The 17,271-nt window shown below is 39.9% G+C and overlaps 1 protein-coding gene across 3 annotated transcripts; it reads right to left on the bottom strand.

The window, feature by feature from the left end:
* Positions 1–646: 646 nt before the first annotated feature.
* On the bottom strand, positions 647–16,646 carry TMEM19 (transmembrane protein 19). Of its 3 annotated transcripts, none has more exons than XM_023226508.1 (7): positions 16,413–16,642; positions 15,931–15,969; positions 12,954–13,067; positions 6,084–6,221; positions 5,147–5,401; positions 3,596–3,805; positions 647–1,861 (listed from the first exon to the last, which is right to left on the bottom strand). In XM_023226508.1, the coding sequence occupies exons 1-7, from the start codon at positions 16,444–16,446 to the stop codon at positions 1,698–1,700; spliced, it is 954 nt and encodes a 317-aa protein (XP_023082276.1). In that variant the 5' UTR covers positions 16,447–16,642; the 3' UTR covers positions 647–1,697. The 3 variants fall into 3 exon arrangements, with proteins under 3 accessions (XP_023082276.1, XP_023082277.1, XP_023082275.1); XM_023226509.1 differs by having other exon boundaries at positions 16,434–16,642; XM_023226507.1 differs by having other exon boundaries at positions 15,931–16,646.
* Positions 16,647–17,271: the final 625 nt, after the last annotated feature.

Here is a 17,271-nt window from a genome sequence, read left to right as displayed (position 1 = left end):
TCAGATAAATCAGAATTTTGCAGTGTGAAACCCAGACATCAGTACTTTTTTAAAAACATGCCCTGGTGGCTGGGCACAGTGGCTCACATCTGTAATAGCTCTTTGGGAGGCTGAGATGGGCAGATCACTTGAGGTCAGAAGTTCGAGACCAGCCTGGCCAACACGGCGTAACCGTGTCTCTACTAAAAATACAAAAATTAGCCAGGCGTGATGGTGAACGTCTGTGATCCCAGCTACTTGGGTGGCTGAGGCATGAGAATCGTGTGAACTCGAGAGGCAGAGGTTATAGTAAGCCGAGATTATGCCACTGTGCTGGAGTCCAGCCTGGGCCACAGTGTGAGACTCTGTCTCAAAAAACAAACAAACAAAAAAAGCAAACATGCCCTGGTGCTTCCAATATATACCCAAAGTTCTAACCCGATTGTTGCAACCCCCTGATCTGACTGGCTTAAAGATTAAGGGTGTGATTGTTTTTTTTTTTTTTCTGTCCTGAAGTAAGTCAGTTCTAGATCATCACCATAGTAGGGCCATCAATAAAGAACTGTAAGCATTATCCGCTCTGCTGGTGGTACATTCATAAATCCTTCCCCATTTTCTTTAAGAAAGCAAAAGGGGCAGGAGGAATAAGGTACAGAAATCACATGAAAAACATTTAAAAATACTTTTAGTAAAATATTCTGTACCATGTCAAAACTCCTTTAGCACACAGTAAATCATAGTGAAGAACAAAATTGAAAAGCAGAATTTGCCTTAGTTGAGGCTACAGTGTAAGAGAGAATACAACTTAGAAGGTAATAATAGAAAACCATAGCATTTTCCAGCAATTGATATGATAGTAAATTCATAAAGAAACACAATAATTTCCCAGTGACTCTTAACTGTTCAGGATGCCAATGCTAAACCAGGCTGCCATACATAATTCAAAGAAAGCTAGAAAATACATTCCACATATTAAATTGAAGATAATTTCTGCTCAGAGAGCAACTGAAACATATAGTAAAGTATACATTTTTTAGAAATAAGATAAAGTTCTTTTGCTTTTAGTTAACTTTTTCATACATTCTAATGGTCATATGAAAAAGATATTTACTTTTTTTCATCACTAACCCTGAGGAAGGAAGAACAAATGTGGAGCAGGCCACAAAACTCAGTAGGAACCAATCTCCATACTTTTCCCAATTGTGAATAGCAATTAACGGGAGAAGTTCAGGATACTATACTTATTTAGGCTTCCACACACATCAGCTTGAACTATTTAAAATAGACATAACATTTGGGCAACTAGCACAGTGGCATTTCTCTGCTTCAACTGAGAATTATTTTAAGTATCATCACTTTTATTTCCCACACTGGTTTAAACAAAACAAAACAAAATAAGACAAAACTTGACACTGATTATGTAAGAACTTTCAATTCAATATATAGCAGTATGTAGGGACAATATAGCTTCATTGCTCAAGACTTCCATTCAGCAGAAAAAAACATGCCTAAGTTCTTGGAATTCTTCTCTTTCACTAGAAAGATGCTAGCTGTTACAGGGGAGTTGATGAGAGCAAAATGTGAAATCCCATCACAATGGAATATAGGAGGAGCTGGCATTTCTGCTTTGCCATTACAATTATTATTCTTAGGATGGAAGTTGGAATTGCAAATTTAGCTGGACTCACCAGTTTCAACCTGTGGAAATGAAATAAAGTTCATCCCCTGGGCCAAAAACCCCAAGCAGCAGTTGGGAGCAAGAGGGCAATAAGAACAGAAGAAAACAGATTCACCGCATTGTTATCAAGAATGGGTTTCCCTGCTATGTGCTTTGCCTCATTTGTTGGGCTGTTGACCACCATGCCAGTGCTTTCATCCAACCCTGGAATGGAAAAAGAAGCAAGTGAGGTAGAAAACCCAAACGACTTGATTTTGTTTTTTCTTTTCTTTTTCTTTTTTTAAAATTATACTTTAAGTTCTAGAGTACATGTACTTAATTTTTAAAAAAGAACAAAATAGGCTTTTTCCTCCAAAGGAGACAATCTTTGAAAGGTTCTAAGTAACTTGCTAAATGACTTTAATGGATCATTTATATGATGACAGATATGGGACCCTTGATTACAAATGGCCCATTTGAATGCACAGTAATTTTCTGTCAATACCTCTGGAATTGCTTCAGAAGTGGAAGAGAGAACATGAAAAGCAGAGAGGGCATGAAAATGGCAGGTTGGTCCTGCCTTCCCAGTGGTTCCCCTCCAAGACTGATCTATGAGGTCCCTGGGAGTAGGGATCACGTCTGTGGCCGCAGTACTGTAAACGCACGGTTGAGCATGGGGCTGGCACAAAGGAGGCACACGAAGATTTACAAAGTCTCCCCTACTGCACGCATTTCTTTTCAACCCACTCAATGCAATCAGAAACGTTCCCAGTTAGAACCTAATTTAGAATAAAACTCACACTCTTTAAAAAACATGTTTACTGTCTGTGTGGGCGTGTAGAGTTATTGACCCTTTAGTGAGAATTAAGATCAGATTGCTTCGTCCTTAAAATCTAAATGAGACTAACAAAATGGAGAACAAATATTCTGACTGATGGGGAGAGGGGAGGAAGGGCACATAAATTTTCTGAGGCATGAAGAGCGCTGGGAGGACTGTACTGAGAGAACCCTTCTCTAGCCTTCCAACCTCTTCCTGATGTCAATCAAAGGAGAAACATGGTTGATGAGAGTGAGGAGCAAATACACACCTAACAGAATATGTGAGTACACTGATAGGATGGGAGAGCCTTAGAAGCAAAGCACAGAAAATTTTGAGAAAAGCATACTCTACCACTCTACCAGATATCTTTTTTTTTTTTTTTTTTTTTTTGAGATGCAGTCTTGCTCTGTTGCCCAGGCTAGAGTGCAGTGGCATGATCTCGGCTCACTGCAATCTCCGCCTCCCAGGTTCATGCAATTCTCCTGCCTCAGCCTTCCAAGTAGCTGGGATTAACAGGCAGGCGCCCCCACGCCAGACAATTTTTTTATTTTTAGTAGAGATGGAGTTTCACCATGTTGGCCAGGCTAGTCTCGAACTCCTGACCTCAAGTGATCCAACCCGCTTGGCCTCCCAAAGTGCTGGGATTTAGATGTGAGCCACTGCACCCAGCCATCTACCGTATATCTTGATTGAAGCAAAAAAAACTCAGGGGCAAGAATAGCAAGCATGATACCACAGTAAAAAAGTAGGTGGTATGTATAGTCAGATTAGTACAATTATCCCTCAGATGGAATAGAAAAATGAATGGAAGGAATTGTGTTAAAATGATATGATCCAAAATGTCTTGCTTTTCTGGGATTAGGTAATGGCCCACACAAAAGCGTCTGTTCTCTGCACTATTGTATCTTCCCCACACAGCTGCTAATCATTGCTGTGCAGGACTAATTCGACTAATTCTCTTTCAATTAATTTAACACAAAAGAATAAGAAAACCAAAATTGTGAGAGACTTTGCCCTATCATTTCTAGTCCCTCAACACCCTGTGTCTTTGGATTTGTTTCCATTGTTGACATTTTTTCTTTCTTTTCCCTATTTCTTTAACACACCAATAAGTTGCAAGAATGAAGGAATGTTCTTACCAGTATACTGCATTATAGCCCCTAAGTATGAGTCCACAATTGATCCTAGTAATCCAGCTAAACCACCAAATGCAATAATTGGCCACTGGGGGGCAGAAATGTCTAAATCATTCACAAAAATCAGCTGTGTGAGGAAGTATGCAATGCCCACAAAGGTACCACCAAGGAGACTGGAGACAAGGCCCACCACTGTAACTCCTCCATTGGTACCTGAAGAAGAAACATGTAGAAAATCATCTGGTTAATAATCAACAAACACATAAAGGCAAGGACAGCAAGGTACCTATCTAATCAAGACTAATTTAAAGAAAGCATTCTCTTTAAAGCAATCTAAATACTGTAGCTATTTAGAAAATAGTATTTTCTCCTCAGCAACTCTCAACATTTTAAGCAATGAAGCAGAATGGTTCAATGAAACCAGACTCCCTGGTTTCAATCTTGGTTCCGCTTCTCTCTCTCAATCTCTCTCTCTCTTTTCAGAGACAGGGTTTTGCTCTATCAACCAGGCTAGAGTACAATGGTGTGATCATAGCTTACTGCAGCCTCCAACTCCAGGCTCAAGTGATCCTCCCACCTCAGTCTCTCTATTAACTGGGACGACAGGTGTGAGCCACCTTGCCAGGCCTAATTCTGCTACTCTTAAGCCGTGTGACTGTAGTTAATTTATCTAACTTCTTTGTCCTTTAGTTTCTTTATAAGATAGAAATAATAAAAGAACCAATTCATACGATTATTAGGAGTACTAAGTGGCAATCCGTGTAAAGTAGTTACAATAGTGCTCTGAAGTAGGTATCTAAAATGTGTTAGCTGTTATAATGATGATGAAGAAGAGAAGAAAAAGGAGGAGAAGGCGATGATGGGGGATGGGATGGGGTAGAAAGAAAAGAAGGGGACAAAGAGGAAGAGAAGCATCAGAAGACAAAAAGAAAAAGCAGTACAGGTTGAGTATTCTCTTTACCCGAATTGCTTCGGACCAGAAGTGTTTTGGATTTCAAATTTTTTCAGAGTTTGGAATATTTGCGTTATATAGACTTACCAGTTGAACACCCAAATCTGAAAATCGTAAATCTGAAATGTTCCAATGAACATTTCCTGTGAGCATCATGTCAATGTTCAAAAAGTTTAAGATTTTGGAGCATTTTGGATTTTGGATTTTCAGATTTGCAATGTTCAACCTATGTAGCTGTTGATAATGTTGATAATGGAGAATTGAGATATATGTTAAAGCACTGATACCATAACAGGCCCTCAATAAATATTCCATTGTTCCCTTTCTTTTCCTTCCCTACTGATATGTTTGCAAATCAATCTCTGTGTTCCTGTATTGCTTATCTAGGACTTGCTAACATTTCCTGCAAATACTATTTATTATTACCAATTTAATAGCCTATAGAAATTTTCCAATTATTAAAGAGACTAAATAAAGTTTTTAAAAGGCTCTAAAATAAGAAATACATTAAATCAAGAGGTTTTTTGGTTTTTTTAAAGACTCTCAAATCAAGACTCACCAACTGTGTCTACCAATGGGTCAAAAAGGAGAAAAGGACTCACCAACTGGAACTTTCTCCCAGGTTGTTATCAGTCTTGGAGGACTTTTACTCAGAACTGTGCCAACTTCTGAAGCCCATGTGTCTCCAGCAGAGCAGGCCAGTGCAGCCAAGAGAGACAAACACATCCAGGAAGCGGAGTACTGCTTGGAAAAATCGACTGGGATTTCCCCAGGGCCATTTTCTATCATGTACAGCAGGGCCAGTTCTGTGGGTACAGCTCCATTACAGAACACCTGAATCCAATTCCTTTGCCCACCTGGAAACAAACAGATGAAAAGGACAAACAAATGCCTTCTCCTTAGAAGAAAAACTATGCAGTTATAGGTGTTTATGTTTTAAAGTTTAAGAAAAGAAAAACAACGAAAAAATATTTCAAAACAGTAAAAGTGTTATGGTACATGTGCCCAGATTCTATACTGTTATTAACAAATCTGGAAAAATTATGATAGACTCTAGTGCTTCTAAAATTCTGCTGTTATTTACCATTGTTGTGAAATAAATTATAAACTCAATTTGGCTACTAAAGGAATTCTCATATAAAATTGATGTTTTTTGACAGTCTAAACAACATTCTGATTGAAAGCTTATGTTGGCCAGGCGCAGTGGCTCACGCTTGTAATCCCAGCACTTTGGGAGGCCGAGGCAGGCGGATCACGAGGTTAGAAGATTGAGACCATCCCGGCTAACACGGTGAAACCCCGTCTCTACTAAAAATACAAAAAATTAGCCAGGCATGGTTGCAGGCACCTGTAGTTCCAGCTGCTCGGGAGGCTGAGCCAGGAGAATGGCGTGAACCTGGGAGGCAGAGCTTGCAAGGAGCCAAGATTGCGCCACTGCACTCCAGCCTGGGTGACAGAGCGAGACTCGGTCTAAAAAAAAAGCTTATGTTAGGATGAAATGAAGTTTACTATTTTGAATAATATCAAACATAATCTTACCTTCCTTATATTCTGAATCTAGACGCTTCTTCATTTCTCCCTTCCATTTAGTGAGTTTTGAGGAAGACAAGAAAAACATCAGCAAAGAGGTAAAAAAGCTGAAATTTGCAATGGTTAGGATAAATCCAACCACGAGCCCTGAAAGAAACATATATCAACACAGAATTATATTCAATTCATACCTCAATGCTGTGAAAAAAGGATGGATTTTTCCGTTTTTATATTATAACCTGAAATGTACATTTCTAACAATTTGCATTTTGCCAATTAAGTTGTTACCAAGCAGTAAACTGAATGTGATTTGAGTACACATTTTTTACCATATTTTAATTTTGTTTCAAGCAATGCCATATGAATGTAAGATATTATTTTAGATAATATTTTTAAAATACCTTTATTTTTAAAAAGTAGAAATAGAGATGGGGGTCTCACTGTATTGCCCAGGCTGATCTCAAACTCCTGGGCTCAAGCAATCTGCCCAGCAATGACCTCCTAAAGTGCTGGATTGCAGGAGTGAGCCACTGCACCTGGCCTTCTTTTTCTATAATAACCCTTTCCATTGCTTAGCTCAAAGTTCAGATATCATAACCAATGAGATAGTTATTCATCGACTCTTCCAGAGATGCTCAATTATTGGTATTTAACTTTGGTACCTTTTAATTGAGAGTACAAGAAATAGGGTAACTTGATATAAAGTATTAACAATAACAAATTGCTTCAGCTCTGGAGTTGAACAGTCTAGAGTTCAAACTTTGGCTCCTTCACTTACCTCTTCAAGATTAGGATAAGTTACCCAACCTCCTGAAGTCTCAATTTTGCACTGATGAAATGAGAATAATCAGAATTTACTTTACCAGCTTGCTGTAAAAAGTCAGGGATAATTTTTGCAATATGCTTATTATATTATCCAGGATGTAAGAGGTCCTTAATAAGTGTTACCTAATGTCATGGATACTAATAACAGCAACAGTTCCAGTGGCAAAAGCTCAACAATAATCACGATAAATATTATAATATTGTTATCCAATCTTTAAGTTTTTTCAATTGATTTTTAAAACATTAGAAAAGTTGTATGCAACTACTGAAGGGGAAAGTCAAAACATATGGAGGTATACAAATTGAAAGTCAAAGTGTCTCCCCTCCTCCTCTTCATGAATATTCACTGTTAACAATTTGTTCCGCTGTCTCTAAACAAACCCAAAGTAGAAGAGCCCTAAACAAAATACACTGAGATGTTACAAATGGCATCTATATCCTTTTTACTTCAACCACCTTAAAATAGCACACGAGGTGATCAATGTTCACGTTGGTGATAGCTTCAGATTGAGGAAATGAACAAAACAAGCTTTGAGGGAAGGGTTTCTTTCTGTAGTCCTAAGAGAGCTTGGAACTTTTAGCAACTCCCACCTATGTCTACATTTTAGATTAGTAACTGCTATCTCCTGTTCATATCTTTTCCACCTCTCCATCCTGCAGATCTCTAAATATAAGGGGTTCACAGATATGACAATAGGGTACTCCCAAACAATTTGAAGACTTGAGGACTATGGTTGCCTTCTGAGCCTTAAACAGGTAAATTCTGTACCTAACAGATAGCATCAGGGGAGTAAAATGACATTGTCTACAAATTGCTGACAACGGGACTAGAGTTATACTCCAAATTCCAACCAGGGTGACCTGGGTAATCTCCAGGAGGCGTAAAAGAGAGAGGCAGGACTGGAATTTCATAGCAATTTAATAAACTCAGGGCTAACCTACTGATTCATACATATTCTATGATAATTTAATTGGCTAGCCCAAAATGTAGAAAGTGAAGGCCAAAAGAACCAGAGGTTGGCAGACTTCTTGAACCACGTCCAAGGGAGAGGAACCTTTGATTTGTGGACTTGCATAACTGTTTCTCAGACTTTGTACTCACCAAAGCAGCCTTCTAATTATAATTCAACTTCTCAAGTGGCCTGACTACAAGAATAGGGCATGCCTGAACAGTGATGTTTGTGTTCTTCTGCCTGGTAGTTCTTCCATCTGATTAATAAAGTGGCATTCTGGCTCATATAGCAATCCTTTATGACAATGAGCACCATTCAACCAGTTGTCTAGGCTCTAATCAACTCTGGGAACATGACAGAGTGAGGTTTCCACTTCAGAAAGACTGAAACCAGACCCAACGTATAGTGACCACAAAGAGGTCAGGCCACCCTTGTGAAACCACACAGAGCACCACCACTGGCCTCTCCTGACAACACCTCCTCTTGCTGTGCTCTTCCACAAACACTTTACCACAAATCCCCCTCATGCGACCCTCTCCTTATTCTGGCAATGCTTGCTTTCTCTCCAAAAGACCACAGTCCTCCACTTCAGTGTGCGGCGTAGAGACTAAGTGTGACTGAACCCCTGCCCAATCCTCTCAATACTGAGGTATGTGTTTCTGTCGTGAACGGTTCTAAATACCCAGATCCTGAGGAAGTTCTGTAACTCTTACTTCTCAATCCTAGACACACTAAAGTCATGATGTAGCAAAGTAAAATTCCTTATAACTGTGTGTATTAGTCTGTTGTCATGCTGCTAATAAAGATAAACCTGAAACTGGGTAATTTATAAAGAAAAGAGGTTTAATTGACTCACAGTTCCACATGGCTGGGGAGGCCTCACAATCATGGCTGAAGGCAAATGAGGAGCAAAGTCACATCTTACCTAGTGGCAGGCAAGGGGGCTTGTGTAGGGGAACTCCCCTTTACAAAACCATCAGCTCTCATGAGACTTATTCACTATCATGAGAACAGCACGGGAAAGACCTGCTCCCATGATTCAATTACCTCCCACCAGGTCCTTCCCTTGGCATGTGGGAATTATGGGAGCTACAATTCAAGATGAGATTTGGGTGGGGACATGGTCAAACTTATATCACTGTGGACAGCAGTAGTGGAAGGAAAACAGTAATAATAACTAACATCTATAAAATATTTGTATGCCAAGTACTGTGCTAAGCATTTTACATGGATAACACTTCAAGATAATTCATTGCTATAGATACCATTATTCCTTCACATTTTATAGACAGGACAAGTACAACACTGAGAGTTTAAGTGACTTGCAGTCATACTCTAGGATAGTATTCCCAACTACTATGATATATTTTAAATCAGCATTAGATTTTTTTTTATCCGTAAGGAAACAAAAAGTTCCAAACAGTAAGAAAAGCTGGGTGTGTCGCCGTGTGCCTGTAGTCCCAACTACCCAGGAGGCTGAGGCAGGTGGACTGCTTGAGCCCAGGAATTCAAGGCTGCACTAATCTATGGCTGCATCACTGCACTACAGCCTGGATGACAGAGCAAGACCCTGCCTCTAAAAAACATTTTTTTTGGGGGGCAGGGCCTCACTCTGTCACTCAGGCTCAAGTGCAGCAGCATGATCTTGGCTCACTGCAGCCTCTGCCTTCTGGGTTCAAGCGATTCTCCTGCCTCAGCCTCCCAAGTAACTGGGATTACAGGCACCCGCCACTATGCCTGGCTAATTTTTGTATTTTTAGTAGAGCAAGGTTTCACTATGTTGCCCAGGTTGGTCTCAAACTCCTGGGTTCAAGTGATCTGCCTGCCTTGGCCTCCCTAAGTGCTGAGATTACAGGTGTGAGCCACCATACCTGGCCATAAATTTTTTTTTCACAAAAAGGTAGAAAAAAAAAGATAAACATTTCATAGAATGAAATAATTAGGAAAAAAGCAAAGGTTTTTAAAAATCAGACTACATCTATTCCTAATCATCTATTATGTATCTAGCACTATTCAAAGAAACATGGGACACAGAAGCATAAGATACTCTTTGTCCTCAAGTTCACAATCTAGTAGATTTCCTTTACGCTTAAACAGATCAAGTGGCATGTTATACCACCATGATAATTTTTAGAAACATGCATATTATATTTTTGCTACCTGACTTTAGAACTATCAGTTACTACTGAAAGTAAGTTAATGACATGCTTCCATGTACTACTACATCTGATCATTTCCATCTCTAAGGGCTGGCAGCAAATAAATGACTTTATTAGATTTGAATCCTATTCAATAAGAATACTTCATTAAGCACTAAGAAGCCTAGAACTAGAAACTTTCTTAGTGGGAATACTTCATTTAATTTTACTCTGAAAGCATTAGTTTCAATTTTCTGCAGTTCTCATTGTTTTCTGCCCAGAACTGTCTCTTCATCTTTGAAACCTCTCTATATACTTGTCTATTAATGCAGATGATCGTAATAATCAGCATATATAATGAGGTAGGAGAGAGGTCAGAGGGGGAGGAGTAACGTGAGCAGAGGTATGGAGAAAGAAAGAAATGTTTGTGGCAATGCCAATTTAATAGTCATTCACGTATAAAAATATGGTTGAAAGTACATAATCACTAACAATGAACATTTTTGCACCATTTACAAAGATGTGTTGCCTCACATAATATCTTGTTTGAGCTTCACCAATAAGCCCATAAGGTATTACTATTGGAGGTATTTTAGAAGAGAGAAGAAAGTGAGGCTCCTAGGAGTTATGCAGCTTTCCCAAGTTTGCACTGATAACAGGTGGCAGTGTTAGGTTTCAAACACATATCTTTTAATTCTAATCAACATAGGACAGGAGTAGACGCCCAAGGGCTAGAAGGCAGCCCTTCCAGCAGCAGGAAAGAAACAACAGTAGAGATCATAAATGCCAGAGAAGCAGGACAATATACAGCATGGAAGCTCAAGGAAGACAGAATTTCAAGAAGGACTTGACCTTTCTTTCTATAAGAATAATAAATTCCAAGGCGAGGATATCTGAGAGCTTTTTTTTTTTTTTTTGACACAGGGTCTCACTCTGTTGCCCAAGCTGAGTGCAGTGGCATGATCAGCCTCCTGTGTAGCTGGGACTACAGGTGTGTACCACCATGCCTGGCTAATTTTTTGATTTTTTGATTTTTTGTAGAGGTGAAGTCTCATTATATTGTCCAGGCTGGTCTCAAACTCCTGGACTCAAGTTATCCTTCAGCCTTGGCTTCCCAAAGTGCTGGGATGACAGGTGTGAGCCACCGCGACCAGCCCAGAAAGAACTTTTTTTAGCAAAGCATAACTCCATGTTATTATATTTAAGCAGAGAGTGTTCAAGTTATGTTATAAATGAGTTAATACTACCCAAGTGCTAACAGCAGTGCCTGGTACATAGAAAGTGTGATATAAACATTTGTTAAATAGATAAAACATAACCATTCCTAATACTTATTGATTATATGGTAAAATAAAATTCATACAAAAATATCAGTATGTCTAGTTAACTTTAATTCTCAACTACCCCACAAAAGGAAAAGAAATCTCACAATATAACTTAAACAATATTTCTTAATTATGAAGAGAATTGGCATGATTTTGAAGAACTCTGCCTAATAATAATAGTTACAAGCACTGAATAAATGTTGGCTATGTGTCCAGGCAATGAGGCAAGGACTTTAAATTATCTCATTTAATTCTCTCTATACCCTAAAAATGAAATAAGGGGGAGATCCAGGCTTTGTGGAGCCCGAAGCTTATATAATTTGGGGTTCCCTCTTTAAGAAAAAGAGTACAAAAGTTTTGACCTTTGCAAAATTGACAAAACCATAGGACCATGAGAGCACACTGCTAGAGTTTATTTATTCAATTTTATCTCTCACTTCTTTTCCTATTGTTACTATTTTCTAGTCAAATGAGCCTTATCATTCTTACTCTCAAATAAGCCTCTAAAATATCTGGACTTTTGCACTTGTTATTCTGTCGGCCTGGAACATGATTCTGTCAGCTCTCATTGCTAGCTTCTTTGGATGCCAGCGCAGAATGACCTCCTTACAGAAAAGCACCTGACGCCATTTACAGAAGAATGCACCACGTCTTCCAAAATACGCACTTAACACTTAATTATCTTTTCATTTTTCTCATAAACTTAATCATTACCTGAACAGTTTTATATATTATCTACCTGCCCTAAAGAATATAAGTTCCATGAGAACTGACACCATGTTCTTTTTGTTTACAGATATAGCCCAAGTTTTTAGAACAGTGGTACATACTAGTAAGTGTTCAATAAAAATTTGCTAAAAGATGGGTCAGGCATGGTGGCTTACACCTGTCATCCCAACACTTTGGGAGGCCCAGGCAGGTGATCAACTTGAGGCCAGGAGTTCAAGACCAGCCTGGTCAACATGGCGAAACCCTGTCTCTAATAAAAATACCAGAAAAAATTAGCTGGGCATGGTGGCACAGGCCTGTAGTCTCAACTACTCGGAGGCTGAGGCATGAGAATCACTTGAATCCAGAAGGAGGAGGTTGCAGTGAGCTGATCATGCCACTGCACTCCAGCCTGGGCAACAGAGCAAGACTGTCTCAAAAAAAAAAAAAAAAAAAAAAAAAAAAATTGCTAAAAGAATGAATACATGGCCTGTTCTCAACTCAGTTTTGGAAAATTAATCCAGAATGCTAAGTTTGGACTGCTCTGTTTGAGATTACTAACAGCAACTTCCAAGAGTTTATTCTCTCTGAATGCTCTATTTTACATCTAGGAGGAGTGCTCCAGTGTTTCTGCTGGTAGAAGACTAATTAATCAAACTAAAGGAGCAGAAAAGTCAAGGTTCATCTATCCTATTAATTTACTTTGTATCAATCACAAAATTTAATTTGTATGGTACACTAAAAGTGTATGTTAGTTTCTGAAATTTTGACAATAGGAATGCTGAGCAAGATGTAACTTTATCATTGTCTAAAATATATAACACTATGATTTGTAGTCAGTCTCATATATTCAGAATTTAGAAAACATAAATTTAAATTACATAAGCAAGTACTTAGTAGTTACTGTAAACATTCAAAATAAAAACATACCTCCTAGAGCTCCACTGTGATCTAGACTTTTCTTTTTAAGGCCATTAGAGACGATCAAAACAGGAACAACAACAGAAAACAGCCAACGCCATGGAGAAATAGGTCGTAAGTTACCTGAAAAATTATAAAGGTGGAGCACAAATTGTGTGAAGTCTGCACAGGTTAGTTTTGGCAGTAAACTTCCATTACTGCTTTTGGACTAAAATACTGTCATAAGTACAAACACCAAGATGAAGTCACCAAAGAAAAATATAGTCATGCATCCCTTAAGATAGGGATATGTTCTGAGAAACGCATCCTTAGGTGATTTCATAGTTACGCAAACATCAGACTGTACTTACACACACCTGGAAGGTAGAGCCCACTATACACTTAAGCTATATGCTATAGCCTATTGGTCCTAGGCTACAAACCTGTATAGCATGTTACTGCACTGAATATTGTAGGCAATTATAACAGAATGTATTTGTGTATCTGAACATAGAAAAAGTAGAGTAAAAATATGGTATTATAATCCTATGGGAACATGTTATATGTGTGGTCCGTCATTGACCAAAACATTGTTAGGCAGAGCACGACTGTATTTATGTTGAGACATGCATGCATATTTTCAGAGAAGCAGTCTTACTGGAGAATGGCCAAATAGGTTATGTTCAAGTTTTGAAAACCTTTTACTGCTATTTATGATAATAATGGATATCTAGATATTTAAATTGAATCTCCGGTTCATTTTTTTTCAAGGGGGCATATATTAAATTTCAAGGACTACCTAGAATGAACTCTTTCTGTAACAGGGTCTTACTCCTCTCTGCCTTTTAGAGGACACCTGATTCAATGGTTAGAAATTGATTATTCCAGAGGCTGCATCCAGCTCACAGATGTTTGGCTAGCAGAGTGTTTTCAAATAATTTGAGTCAATATTTAAAGATTAGAAGATATCATATAAAAATCCAGATTCTTGGCTTCTGTTTCAAAATTGGGAAGTTCTGGCCAACATGGTAGGATTGACTGAAGGTAAAGAGAGGTCCCCTCCTTTAAACAGGCCATGGCTTTCCCGTTTAAACTTCCCACCACTCCTGAAGGCTCCTAAACGCCAAGGCTAAGTGATTTCCTTATGGTAAAGAAAACCGTGAACCACTGCTTGTATCCATGTTTCTATCAAAAATGAGAAAATGGGCCAGGCACAGTGGCTCACACCTGTAATCCCAGCACTTTGGGAGGCCGAGGCAGGAGGATCCTGAGGTCAGGAGTTCAAGACCAGCCTGGCCAACATAGTGAAACCCTGTCTCTACTACAAATACAAAAATTAGCTAGGCATGGTGGTGGGCACCTGTAATCCCAGCTACTTGGGAGGCTGAGGCAGGAGAATTGTTTGAAACCAGAAGGCAGAGGTAGCAGTGAACTGAGATCGTGCCACTGCACTCCAGCCTGGGCAAAAAGAGCGAAACTCCGTCTCAGAAAAAAAAAAGGGGGGGGCGGGGAATGAAAGACAAAGAGGGCCCAAGCATTCAACAAAAGATGAGAAATATCCTATTTCTGGAAGTGAAAACTATTACCACATGTCTAACACACAAAAACTTGCAGTTTCATTCATTTGCATTAGGTGACTGGTCCGAGGGATATTTCAGTTTACAAATCCTGATTTATTCTATTTAGTTCAAGTCATAGTAAATACTATGACTGCATGACAACCATTCACTAACAAGAATCTTCTCTTATACCCCTCCCCTAAAACTCTGACGCCCCACTGCGAATCATTATGAATGAACAGCCCTGAGAGCTTCTGTATCCTGGAGAACCCTTTCCAATTATTCACGTGTTCTCTTTGCAAAAAGCCTACAGTCTGAAATGGCAATCCCTTACGATATAACCATTTAAGAGAGTTCACTTTCTCATTCTCCTTTTCATTTTTTCCCTTGTTGTAAACTGACCAGTATTTTGTTTTCATAGGAGAAGGAAGTTTGTGTAAATGGAGGCTTACGCTCTAAAGCACCTTCAAAACCTTAAAGATCTGAGTCCAGAGTACCTTATATTTAAGCAATGTAACTTTAGGCTTTAAAAGGAGTCTATTCTTTTGAAGCAGCCAAATGGCAGATAAGTCCTTCAGCTCTCCAAATGTAAATATTATACCGTCTTTAATTCTTATTAACAGAACATGTGAAACTGATAAACTACATTACTAATTTCTTTCTTTTTTTTTTTTTTTTTTTTTTTGACGTATTCTCACTCTGTCGCCCAGGCTGGAGTGCAGTGGCTCAATCTCAGTTCACTGCAACCTCCGCCTTCAGGGTTCAAGTGATTCTCCTGCCTCAGCCTCCCGAGTAGCTGGGATTACAGGTGCGTGCCACAACGCCTGGGCTATTTTTCTAGTTTTAGTAGAGCTGGGGTTTCACCATGTTGGCCAGGCTGGTTTGAACTCCTGACCTCAGTTGATCCTCCTGCCTCTGCCTCCCAAAGTGCTGGGATAACAGGCGTGAGCTACCGCTTCTGGTCCATTACTAATATTCTTATTCAAAATTAAAAGCATGACTGTAATTGCTTTACAAAGCTATGTTCACCTCACTTATCTTTCACCAAGACAGATGGAATAGTTACTTAACACATAAAGACATTTTGAAATAGGTATAACTAGGCCAGAAGTGGTGGCCTGTATTCCCAGTACTTTGGGAGACCCAGGTGGGAGGGTCACTTGAGCCTGGGGGTTTGAGACCAGACCAGCAACACAGAGGGACTCCCATCTTATAAAAAATAAAAATTAAAAAAAAAGAAATAGGTATAACTCGAATTATCACAACAAGCGTTTATTAAAGGCACTGTTTATATTATCATGTTACTAAGTTAAATCAGGCTATGGAAGTTAAGTAAACACAACCATTCATAACCATTCAGAGGATATGAGTTTTGGATTTCACAATGTTATGGTTTTAAATTTCACTGACTAGATTACAGAGAAACAACTTAGAACATTCATACTTACCATAATAGGTGCTTGCAGTCATTGACATAATCCAGAACGCTAAGGAAATGCAAATGATCAGGCTCAATATAACTATATTAGTTATCATCTTTATATATCTTTTGCATATATTGTCGTTAAGATCTGTCATGGAAAATAAGGATATGCGCTCCTGCGGGACAGAATATTAGCGTTTCGGAGAGAAAGTCATTTACGATGTGAGCAAGACACTTGTTCAGAGGCAAACATAAATCCCAACATATTCCACCGACCAAACAAGCAAAAAAATCACAAAAATTCCAACTCCTTCCGGAAATTCCTGCTGGACGGAGAGCTCCAACTCGTATGGGCGAGGTCAACGCCTCACCGCAAAAGCAAAGCGCTACCCGATCGACGGTGAGGGCGGGCTCCAGGCTGCTCAGCGCCTCACGCCGAAGCACCAGGGGAAAAGAGAAAGCCGAGGCAGCCAATCCGCGGTCCCGGCGCTGGCGAGCTCCACCCACCTCCCGTCGCAACCTTCTCACCCGCGGGCGGCATAGGTCCGCGGCTGCAAAGGGGCAGCTAGGGCACCCGAACTTGGGCAAGTGTGGGAAGCAAGCCTGACGCGGCTGAACGCAGTCACGTCCCGACAGCTGCGCAAGCCGCCCTAGGGTCCAGGTCTAACTGGCCAAGGCCAAGACCCCAGGAGCAAAGCCCGCGCCTCCGCGCGTCCCCTCCTCTTGCGCCTCCCCCGCTGTGGGCATGCGCCGCAGCTGCTTAGGGGGACGTCACCTCGCTGAAGTGGGCGGGCACTGCTGGCATCCTGGCCGGCTGCGTTTGCACTGCTTCTCCGAAACCACTTTATAGGTACTAAACAGCATTGTTTAGTACCTATAATGTGCTAGACTCCTGGCTGCTAGCGAGGTAAAGTTAAACATAGATTCTGTTACAGAGCTCTCAGTATTGTCATAACATCACTTAAATTGTGGAAATACCTGTCCTCACACCCCTTATATTTAAAGTGTGTTCATTTAGAAAGCAAAACGTCTTGTTAGCATAAAAATTCTGAATCGTGGCCGATTTCATTATTATTATTATTATTATTATTATTATTATTATTACTATTTTGAGACAGTGTCTCTCTCTGTTGCCCAGGCCGGAGTGCAGTGGCATGACCTCTGCTCACTGCAACCACCGCCGCTAGGTTCTAAGCCATTCCCCTACTCTAGCCTCCGGAGTAGCTAGGATTACAGGCGCCACCACCACCCCCGGCTAATTTTTGTATTTTTGGTAGAGACGGAGTTTCGCCATGTTGGCCAGGCTGGTCTCGAACTCCTGACCTCAGGGGATCCACCCACCTCGGCCTCTCGAAGTGCTGGGATT

This window comes from Piliocolobus tephrosceles, chromosome 10 (assembly GCF_002776525.5).
Source record: "Piliocolobus tephrosceles isolate RC106 chromosome 10, ASM277652v3, whole genome shotgun sequence".
NCBI lineage: Eukaryota > Metazoa > Chordata > Mammalia > Primates > Cercopithecidae > Piliocolobus > Piliocolobus tephrosceles.
The sequence above is the reverse complement of the archived record's forward strand: the minus strand, read 5'-3'. Positions and strand labels throughout refer to the sequence as shown.

Excerpts from the sequence above, each read along its gene's own strand:
- TMEM19 (XM_023226507.1), bottom strand. The coding sequence starts at position 16,060 with ATGACAGATCTTAACGACAATATATGCAAAAGATATATAAAGATGATA. Across the intron at positions 13,068-15,930 it reads GACTGCAAGCACCTATTATG|GTAACTTACGACCTATTTCT; the intron begins GTAAGTATGAAT and ends ATAATTTTTCAG. Across the intron at positions 5,402-6,083 it reads AGATTCAGAATATAAGGAAG|GTGGGCAAAGGAATTGGATT; the intron begins GTAAGATTATGT and ends GTTTGTTTCCAG.